Here is a 10884-nt window from a genome sequence, read left to right on the forward strand (position 1 = left end):
GCCTTTGGGGACTTATTTGGCAATCCGTCTGGTGTTGTATTTATTATAGAAGAAATCTGTAATAAATTTCATGAAACATAATTGCAATGTGGCAATGTGGTAAGGGATCTTAAGGTAAATGTTAAAAATTTGTCCAATGGCACAAATACGTCATTCAACTTATTTACCAGGGTTTTAGTTTGAGTATATTCCCAGGAGCCTATGGGTATTACGTTATACCCGTGAATTACGTGTTAAACTTTTTTTTATTTTCTACGCGATTTAGTAGGATCTTAACAGTTCCTAAGTTCTAATATTAATCTTCTAATATTGGTCTTCTGCTCAATCGATCAATACTTAAAAATGTTCACAACTTATATCTATCATTAATTATCATCAACGACTAGTAAAATTTACAAATATATTAATACTTCTGTAAACAATATCTTTCAACTTAAACTATTTTCACTCTTATTTTACCGAATTGAACTTTTGATGACGTAATCTATTACATGCTTGACCGGGCAACATCTCAATTAAACACAATTTATTGACATAAGAGCTTGCATTGCCTACAGCACGCACATTTTTTAAAAAAATGCGACAATTAAGATAAATGACGACTTAAGACTGTTTATCCAGGTATTAGTTCTGAGAGGGTGATAAGTATTTTCACCTTATTACTTATTTAACCCCACGATATGTCATTCATGAAAGGGAAAAGCGATTAATGATTGCGAATGGCCGAAAATTATATGTCTTGTGGCAAAACTCAATCATTAATCCCAGTCATGCAATTGATATGCCTATTTTTACAGCTATTTTTATATGCACGCATATATCTAAACACAATAAAGCCTTGCGTATGGGCCTGATTCCACGGGCGCTTTTTCTCGGCGAAATGCGAAATATTTCGCCAGTTTCTTTTGAATTGTGACCACTTGAATACATTACTTCCGCTTGATTGCTCACAATTCAAAAGAAGCAAGAGAAATATTTCGCATTGCGCTTAAAAATTTCGCTCGTGGAATCAGGGCTTAACATACGTATGAAGTTCAGAATTTTAACACCCTTACCAATAATCGCAACAAAAGCTCATAAATTTCACACCAGGATTTGGGAAAATTTGTTAGCTCCAAATTAACATCTTGCAGCGATACATAAGATATATGGAGTTACCTATTTTGTGTAGGCTCGAGCTCCAAATGTCACTTGAATTATATTATTGCTTCAATTAAACGCCACAATTCACAAAACAAAATAGTGTCACTGCTACCAGTCTCTAAGGACAGGTAACGTGCAGTGAAATATCAGTAAAGATAAACATAATATTATATAAGTAAAAATACCCTTTGTGTGTGAAAATTGGGATTTTTAGGACTCTCCTTATTTTCTCGACAATTAGCATCGCCGACGATCGCTCACCTATATAATTTATATAATTTTTATTAGAACCGGGTTATATAAAAACCATGAGCAGCCGACAATTTCAAAAAGTACATGCAGTAAAAGCAAAATTCCGAATAAACAAGACATCTCGAAATTCAAAATATGAATCGAGCAAGACAGATGCAGTTTGAAACTTTTCGACCTTATTTCAAATTAAAGTCATCTTCAGCCTGAAAGTTTAAAGTCGAAAATTTACAGTTTCAACCTAGCTGTGACTTGCTTTATTCATATTTTGACTCTCAAGATGTCTGGTTTATTCGGAATTTGGGTTATATAAACGTCGTACTTTTTTGTGCAATGAATAAAAACATATATTGCTTACAATAGAAATCAGCGTGGCTGGACTTAGTAATTGAATATTTATCCCCCCCCCCCAATTATCGGTTTAGTTACGCCTCTGATTCTGTGTATACTAGATCGAAGCTAAACGACATTGCACGTATATTCTGTGTACTCAATTGGAACTAAACGACTGAAAGCATCAAGACTAAAGAGATACCCGAAGTTGTGTTTACCAGAGAATACAAAAAACGCAATGTAAACGCGTTAAATAATGGGTTATGGAGGTATTTTAGGATAAAATTTCTCACTATTTCGGATAAACACGCGTTAATTAAACACAGGCGTGCAAAAAGGGAAATCAATGTAAACCCTAGCTTACAAGCGAAATTAAACAAGTTATCATAGAGATTACTTGAAAAGACAAGCTGTTCGCTTAAAATCAGCATGTATTTTATATGATAGTAATGATACAGCTTATAAAAATGTCATTAATATTGTCATTGACATTGAAATTATTGGTATGCACAAACAAGTTTTCTTAGCTTTACAATCACAAGGTTTGCGATGCGTTGGCGTAACACTATATAACAGGAAATAACCTGACAAACCCAAATTTGCAGGAGGATAAGAGAGTATTAAGACCAACGAGGAAGAAAGTATACCAAAAAAACGTGATCTAGCAGACCAATAAGTCATGTGCTATCAAAGCAAAATAATGAAATATGTGTAAAGAAGATTAGATGGGATTAGTGTAATGTCGTTAAAACATGCAACTGAGGGTCATTGGTTAACATTTTCAATTCGAAATTAGCTAAAGTGGCAGTGAAGGATATAGACCGTATTTCTCCAGTTTCCGATGTCTCCAAAATCTTTGAAAAATTGGTGTATCAACAGTTAAAATCGTTCATGACATTTAAAAACATTCTAGTGAAACAACAATCTGTCTTCCGTACCCAACACTCTACGGAAATTACTACTTTGCTGAGCTCCACAAATGAATATTTAAATAATATACTATATCAAAGTTTGCATGATAATTAAAGGTCAAGGGGTGGTTGTTCGAAATGGAAAACAAAATTATCTATTTATTGAAAAACTGAGCTGGAATATTTCAAAGTAAATAGTTTAATTTTCAATGGAAGTACATTATTATTACTAAATGCATAAGATGCAGGATCAGTCATTCGCAAGTATATGTGAGTACTTTTCAACTTTGGCTTATCCACGGTTTATAAGTTAAACGTTTTTCGAACAACCGGCCCCTGATTACTGGAGTTTTATTCCTGCATCTCAATGCAACTTTATTAGGTAAACTGAAAAAAATACGGCATTGATGGTATTACGTAGCCTTGATTGGTTTAAGTCTTATCTTAATGGTAAAAAGCAGATATGTTCAGTCAACTGTGAATGAATTCGTCGGCAAAAATATCAAATGTGGAGTACCACGTACAGGGTTCAAATCTTCCCATAATTTCATTTCGGTTTCATACAAATGACCTTGCAAATAGCTTAAAAACGTCGAAACTTCAGACGATACAAATCTTGCCTGAGAAGGACAAAATTCTTGCGAAACGAAACCAAACTTAATATGGAAAAATATTCATCGATGGCTAACAGCCAATAAACTTACTTTAAATGATGAGAAACCCGAGTTCATGCTAATTGGCCATGGCCCGAGATCTCACCTTGCCTCAATTGACAACAGTCCAGTGTTGCCACAAGGGGAAGGTCTCTTGGCATCATTTTCAGATAATCAGTTAAAGTGTGATAAACATAATAATGACCAATGAAAAAAAAATTCAAAAAACATTGCCCTGTTAAAAAAGATAGTTCCTTTGTTCCTAGGCATACATTACTAAACATGTATAATGCATTTGTTTGACCTCGCTTTAATTATCGTTCAACAATATGGGATGATTGATCTTGTACCATAACTAAACTTTCAAAATTACAAACGAGAGCCGCACGTGTGATAACTTCAAGTACATATATATGATATTCGTTCCACCCAAATTATGGAACGTAACTTAATTGGGTACCAATTGAGACTGACATAGAAAAGAGGAAAGCAGTTATGACATTCAGAGCTTTAACCGGGCAAGCCCCGGAGTATCTTACAGAATCATTCTCTGAGAGCTAGAAAAAATGATTATTATTGTTAGTGAAGTAATAATAGCTACTAAATTGGCACTGCCAAAGCCAAGCCAGATCAGTTGTTTTACTTCTTTTCAAAATTGAACTGCTCGTAAACATCGTGTCAAAGGGTGAAATGATTTACTTCGATAATCAAAACGTCAAAGGGAAAGTATGTCGAGAATTAGCCTCCGTAAATACCGTGTAGTCCTCAACAATTCTCAAAGCTGACGCAAATTCAGTTAAGTTTATATCATGTATTGCATCGATTAACAAAATAGAAAATAATAATAGTTCGACTGAAACCGCGTGATACAACGTCACTAAAAACGTTCGTACTTAAATTTCCTATCCATAGATTTTTCTTCCCATTTTTGTGCAGTGCGTGTCTTTTGCGTATCCCATTTTTGTGCAGTGCGTGTCGTTATATGGGTGATGACACGCACTGCACAGAAATGGGAAGTAAATGTCCTAACCGGGCGAATTCCAGCACGTGTCATTTGCGTATCCCATTTTTCTGCAGTGCGTGCCGTCAGGTGATGACACGCACTGCACAGAAATGGGAAGTAACCAGGCGAATTCCAGCACGATCTCAAATTCATTCGCCCCGTGTTGACATAACTTAAAAGTATAAATTCTCACAATATGTTGTACTTTAATATTTATCCTCTTAAAAAGATTTCCTCCCAGCACGTCCCTCTAGCAAATAAGTTTTTTGTGCAAAATTAATTAAAACATAGTTGATCGGGTTGAGATGTCTCATTTTCTAATGTGTGCACGCGTATATCAATACGTTCAAGCACACAGGAAAAACGATGTTTTCCACTAGTGATTATTTTCAGATGAAATGACTTTGTTGTTTTAAGGTTTATATCCTTAAGACCAAACATGAATAAACATCCTGTGACGCTGCCATATTTTATCGCAGTAATGCGCGTGCTTCACTCAGCACAGATTGAACGCACTGAACACACGTCTGTCAACGCAATCTTAATACAAGGCTACAACGTCTAGCTATATATATTCCCTCTAATCTTACAAATACGCCAGTCCCCAGTAACCATACTCTCACGCTTGGAGAAGACACGTCAGGTATGTAGAGATCGAACAGTGTCTAGTGAAGAAGCTCATTTGGAAAATTTTATGATAAGCAATCTCTTAAGTCGGTTAATTTTTGCTTAAACCCATGTTCACGGTGTAATTTTTCTTGCAACTTGCAATGCAATTCTACCTTTAAGAGATGTTCTCAAGTGTAAGAAACGCCGTGCATAATAAAAACAAATTATATATATGACCTTGTTTTAGAAAATTTTATGAAATGATGAGCAATCTCTTAACTCAAGGAGTAGTTCTGCTTGGCGTCTTGAGTCTCTCGGCGGCATTGTTGTGTACAGGTTGGTAACTTAAAGCGGTTTAAATTATGATATATATTAATATATATATATTATATATATATATATATATATATATATTATATATATATATATATAATATAATATATATATATATATATATAAGATTTTCGGTGTCACCTTTCGAAATTGTGAAATTTCAGATGCTGAATATGCAATTACAGTAAAGACAGTTCCGAAGACACTCTCATATGAGCAGGCAATTTTAAACTGTAAATCGGATGGAAAACTGCTTTGTAATTCTCAAACAATATGCAAAAATGGAGTTCCTTACACTGGAGTAATTCCTGGTGACCACTGGGTGCCCGTGAGTGACAGTGCAAACGAATGGGCGCAGATTGGTAAGTTAAATCATGCAAAATGCACAAATCTTGTTGACTGGATTTGTATATCGCAGTCTACATAATTATATACATGCAGTTAAAAATTTGTTTTGAATGATCATATGTTATAGCATAATGTAAGTATATCTATAAAATCTATAATCGTCACATGTATATCCGGCACTAATCATGGTAGGCATATTGTAATAAAGTTACCACTTAATTCTACGTCTACAGCTATGTATAGATATGCATAAACGTATTTTTGGATGATTGTAATTGTACGCTTCCTTCCGTCATATTTTATTTATATCCAGTTTTTTCATGCATAAAAAGCGTTGAAGCGATGATTATAGAATGTGGAATGGTCAGAATGTTCCGGATTCCTTCTTCTATCCCGACAAATTAAAGTATATAATATTGATTAATGAATAGTGTTTTCATTCGAGCATAGTTCGAGCGATTGCACTGTGTCTCATTGCATGCATCAGTGACCGCCCGATGGAATGTTCAAGTGACAAAAATTTTGTTTTTTTATTTTTTTGCCAGAAAAGACCAAACTTTTAAGAAAACCTAAAAAAAATGACATCAAAAATTTAATTTCACATACAATTTAACAAGGATATGTTATCGGAAAAGCTTTGAATTATAATTTTAATTGAGCAAAGACCGTCAAGATGAGCTAAGGTATTAATTAAAGATGGTTCTGCCGGATCGTCTTAACTCCTAAACCCGGCCGGATTAACTTTCTGACTCGAGTAACAGAAGTTCCTCACAACCAGGAGGGCATTCAGACCAGTTTCACCAATCTTCAGTCTGAATATATTGATACCACAGCATGGCGAACTGTCAGACCAGCCTCTGCATGTTTGGTTCTGAGCGTCTGGCACTAACATTGCATGAGCCATAGTAATCAAACCTTTTCTAGATGAAGAACTGAGAAACATGCTCCGAAAAACAACATCCTGATCTTGATATTTATCATTTATTGACCTGGAGTGTGGGGACTCGGCGAAATATTTCCCGAAGTGATGACATTTTACGAGGGCTTCGCCCGAGGGAAACATCAATACTGAGATTCGGCGAAGAATTTAATATTTCTATAATCTATAAATCGGTAAAATATCACGCAAAGAAGGCGCAAACGACGTAAAACGTATATTTTAACATTAGTCAACTTTTTGCGTTTTCTGTATGTCTTTCGTGGAGAATATGGTTAATTTTCTCGTCAGAATCGTTAATTTCTTGATTTCAAACAAGCAACACTATTCCCGCAAATATTTTCAGTGGGTGCGTGTTGTCCTCGCGAGACGTCGCGTGAGATAAATCTAATATCACAGTGTGATCAGTGTCAGGGGATTGGGTTGCGATACCGCGAAAAATCTCCTTGTCACATGGTATATATAATGTTTTTTGGTTGGACAATTTGAATGTGAGGTATAATATAATATTAGCTATATACATCAATACAACAATTTGCGGTGAAAAAATGATCAAGTTTCTTCCTATATTACCTATAAATAGTTGGCCGGATGTATGAGCTTGGACCATCGAACAATTAGTCGTAAGGATTTTAGTAGGTTTTCATGGTAATCAACCTTATAAAATGTTGAAATGTTTTGCCGTTTGTACGCTAGTTATTTTTTAGACCTGAAGATGGTATCTTGATACCAAAATACATTGTCAATTTTTATACTTGTTGGCTCCTTCTTAAAAGTTCAATGAACGTTATGCCACAATGTTTTTACCCTACAATTTATTTAGACTTTTCTTCCTATATTATATCAAATTGTCTACTCGCAAAGAAATTAAATATTCTTACTATTTTTAATGATTTTTTTAGGAAACCGTCATCGTTCATGTAGTCTCCACAGCTCTCTGGGTCAAAAACCTCTTTGGGGATTATGGAATAGTGCTAACAACTTCAAAGGAAATTTGTTCTGCTGCAAAATAAAAGTGAAAGGTGGGACTTTATATAAGAAATGTTTACAACATGAGATGAGACGTGGAGATGACCTTGTTGCTAGGAAGGCTGAGCTGAAGGGTTCGATAGAACGATAATTTGACGATCGTCAGTTTCGTCATCGTTCGGCAGTATATAAAATGATGAATTCTTGCAATGAATACAAATATGCATGCTATTAAATGTAATGATCTCTTTTTAAGATCCTAAAATCTTTTTGGGAAAAGTCTCAAATAGACTTTCGTACCAACAAGCGCAAACAAAATGTCGTAACAAAGGCAAAAATCTCTGCAGTTCAAAGGATTTGTGTAGTGATGGTAAAACACCGTATGGCGGACCAATTGCAGGAGATAACTGGGTGCCTGTGAGCGACAGCTTCAATGAATGGCTTCAACTTGGTAAGAAAATATTCAGATATGCCTGCATGTAGAAACGAATAATAAATTATAGCATCAATTTTTAAGCATTACAATTTTTTTCAGGTAAATCTCCACATCCTCCTTGCAGACTTCACAGCTCAATCGGGGTTAAACCCGCATGGGGATTAAAAACTGGTGCCCCTGGCGTTACCGGAATTCTTCCCTGTTGCCGAGTAGAACCCAAAGGTAGAATTGGCCTTTGAATGAAATTATTGATTAGAGGCTCAATAATAGCAAAATTTCCATCATTCAACTGTTCACCTTTCTCTTCCGCTTTCGAATAAAAGAGTGCTTACGATTTTGGAGCATGTATGGAGAACGTAAAACAAACTCCTTCGAACTGATGATCGAAAAGAAAACTTTTCGTATATTATCAATCCTGTGCATGCATAAGTTTAGTACGATAACAAACGTTAAATACATGTTTTAGCCCATGGGAAGACTTCTAACATTTAAGGTGGCTCGATACAGTTTCTCGAATTTTTTTTGGGCTTATTTTAAACAGGAATATTAAGCACCTAAATATTTCACAATAAGGCTAAAAGTTAATATACTTCGCAGGAAACATATATAGAGCGTAAATATTCTCAGAACTTTTGCCGGGCACCCGTTACCATGGAAACAGAGACGTTTCAAAATGGCCGCCAAACAAGGTTTTATCGTGTTTATATCACAAACGAGTACGGTGACCCCCAATTTTTTTTGCATTAAACGTTTACGCTATAGATTATTTATCTGTGAAAAAGTTTTAAAAAAATTCTAACATGGGGGAATTTTTTAATAAGCAAAAATAACGTTTTTGTAAATAGAAAAAATTCCCCATGTTAGAATTTTTTTAAAACTTTTTTATAGATAAAGCATTTATAGCGTAAACGTTTAATGCAAAAAAAATTGGGGGTCACCGTACTCGTTTGTGATATAAACACGATAAAACCCTGTTTGGCGGCCATTTTGAAACGTCTCTGTCGCCATGGTAACGGGTGCCAGGCAAGAGTTCTGAGAATATTTTCGCTCTAGATATGTTTCCTGCAAAGTATATTAACTTTTAGCCTTATAGTGAAATATTTAGGTGCTTAATATCCTGTTTAAAATGTGCATCCAAAAATGTCGAAAAATTGTATCGAGCCACCTTAACCGATCGCGTTTTGAAGTTACACCTGCCAAGGCTTGATCATGAAATGCTGACAATTTCCGCATAAAACGCGAGAATTTATGAATCTAAGAAATAGCATGTGGCGTCTGAAACTTTATTAACTCATGAGATCTTAATGTCTCTGATGTGACACGGGTTACATTCATGCATCATGTGTCGTTTAACGGGCATATACAAAATTTCTTTGATAATTATAATTTAATTTTAGATGCAGGGATTTCAATGAAGAATGTTCCACCTACAACTTCATATCAGCAAGCAGTCTCGAAATGCACGTCCTATGGCAAACAACTTTGCAACTCTCAAGATATATGTGAAGATGGTAAAACTCCCAGTGGTGGACCTATGCAAGGAGATCATTGGGTGCCTGTCAAAGATAGTTACAACGAATGGTTACAATTGGGTAAATATTGCAATTGCGTTCTTTTGCAAAACTTGCAGGTATACACTCGTTGTTGAGAACGTTTTGCGATTAGTTTTCTGGTGAACAATCGATATAATTATTACCGTAAAGAACAAACCTTTCTCTCCTTATCCTTTTGTCAAGCGCTATAGCCTATGCATCACCCAGATCACATTGTTAAACGAACAATTCCCACGAGCTGTTTATTCCATTCATAAGACTCCTGCTGTTTTCTAGGTAACTCGCCGCACAAACCATGCATTCTTCACTCTCAGCTGGGACAGAAACCGTCCTGGGGAAGTAGTACACAAAGCCTGGTTTATAGGGGATATCTTTTCTGTTGTGACTGACATGGTTATACGCCGTTTTTGATTCAATATAATCAAATAATACTTCTTACTTGATGATAAGATAAAATTATATTAATTGTATTTTCCATATATTAAATAAAATGAATGCGCCTAGTGATTTAAAACACCTCATTATATTTCTTTTTCTTTTGAAAAAAGAATGCGCATGAGCTAGTGGAAATCAATCATTATTTGGACGATTGAAACCCTGCTCAATTTCTCCCAATGCTAATTGGAAGAAACTAGGCACTGCGTGTTTTCGTGTTATATCCTTTCCCCCTTACGGTCTTTGCCATCCCTTACGGTCTTTGCCATCCATTGCGGTCTTTGCGATCCCTTACGGTCTTTGCCATCCCTTACGGTCTTTACCATCCCTTACGGTCTTTGCCTTCTGTTAGGGTCTTTGCCTTCCGTTAGGGTCTTTGCCATCCCTTACGATCTTTGCCATCCCTTACGGTCTTTGTTATCCATGCTCTAGTTGCATCTCGGCAGTTCGCGAGTTTTTGCTGCCGCACGCTTGCAAGGGCTGTAGCTCGCGCATGTATTAGTATAGATGGCGGTGAACATATACTTAGACAGTGTTTTGAAAACTTACTGGAGAACGGGGACGCGATAGAAGTTGGTTCTCGCTTTCACTGTCAGAATCAGACACAATAAAAGCTGAAATTGCAGAGTGCATCTAGACCCTTCCTGGAAAGTTTCGGGCTCGAATCCCGCCGTAGTTAAGCTAATTTTTCAGCTTGCACGCCTAATAATTCTGAGTAATTCGATACTCTGTAGTGATTTCCGGCTAATATTCAAATTCGGGGAAAAGTTATTCATGTACTTGGAAACTGTTGACATTGCATCACAGCATGACGCTAAGCGACGACATTTAGAGCAAAACAAGTCAAAGAAGTTAGATCGTTGAAGCGACGCTCAAAGATCACTTCTCCTTGAATGTATTCAGCTGTTCATCACATTTTATTGATTTACTTCGAAGGTATGCGCCTCTACTGGTTGCATCCGGAGTTCTAAG

General features: G+C 35.9%; 1 protein-coding gene across 1 annotated transcript; it reads left to right on the forward strand.

Annotated features, from left to right (window-relative positions):
* The first annotated feature begins 4910 nt into the window (after window positions 1-4910).
* LOC114534753 lies at window positions 4911-9960 on the forward strand. The gene is made up of 7 exons (XM_028556225.1): window positions 4911-4935; window positions 5149-5237; window positions 5399-5596; window positions 7422-7541; window positions 7745-7939; window positions 8024-8146; window positions 9322-9960. Exons 2-7 carry the CDS (start codon window positions 5162-5164, stop codon window positions 9570-9572), a joined length of 963 nt encoding a protein of 320 aa, XP_028412026.1. The 5' UTR covers window positions 4911-4935; window positions 5149-5161; the 3' UTR covers window positions 9573-9960.
* The last annotated feature ends 924 nt before the right edge of the window (window positions 9961-10884 follow it).

The sequence above is a fragment of the Dendronephthya gigantea genome, unplaced genomic scaffold (assembly GCF_004324835.1).
Source record: "Dendronephthya gigantea isolate DGI-Jeju-01 unplaced genomic scaffold, DenGig_1.0 000105F, whole genome shotgun sequence".
NCBI classification, from domain to species: Eukaryota; Metazoa; Cnidaria; class Anthozoa; order Malacalcyonacea; family Nephtheidae; genus Dendronephthya; species Dendronephthya gigantea.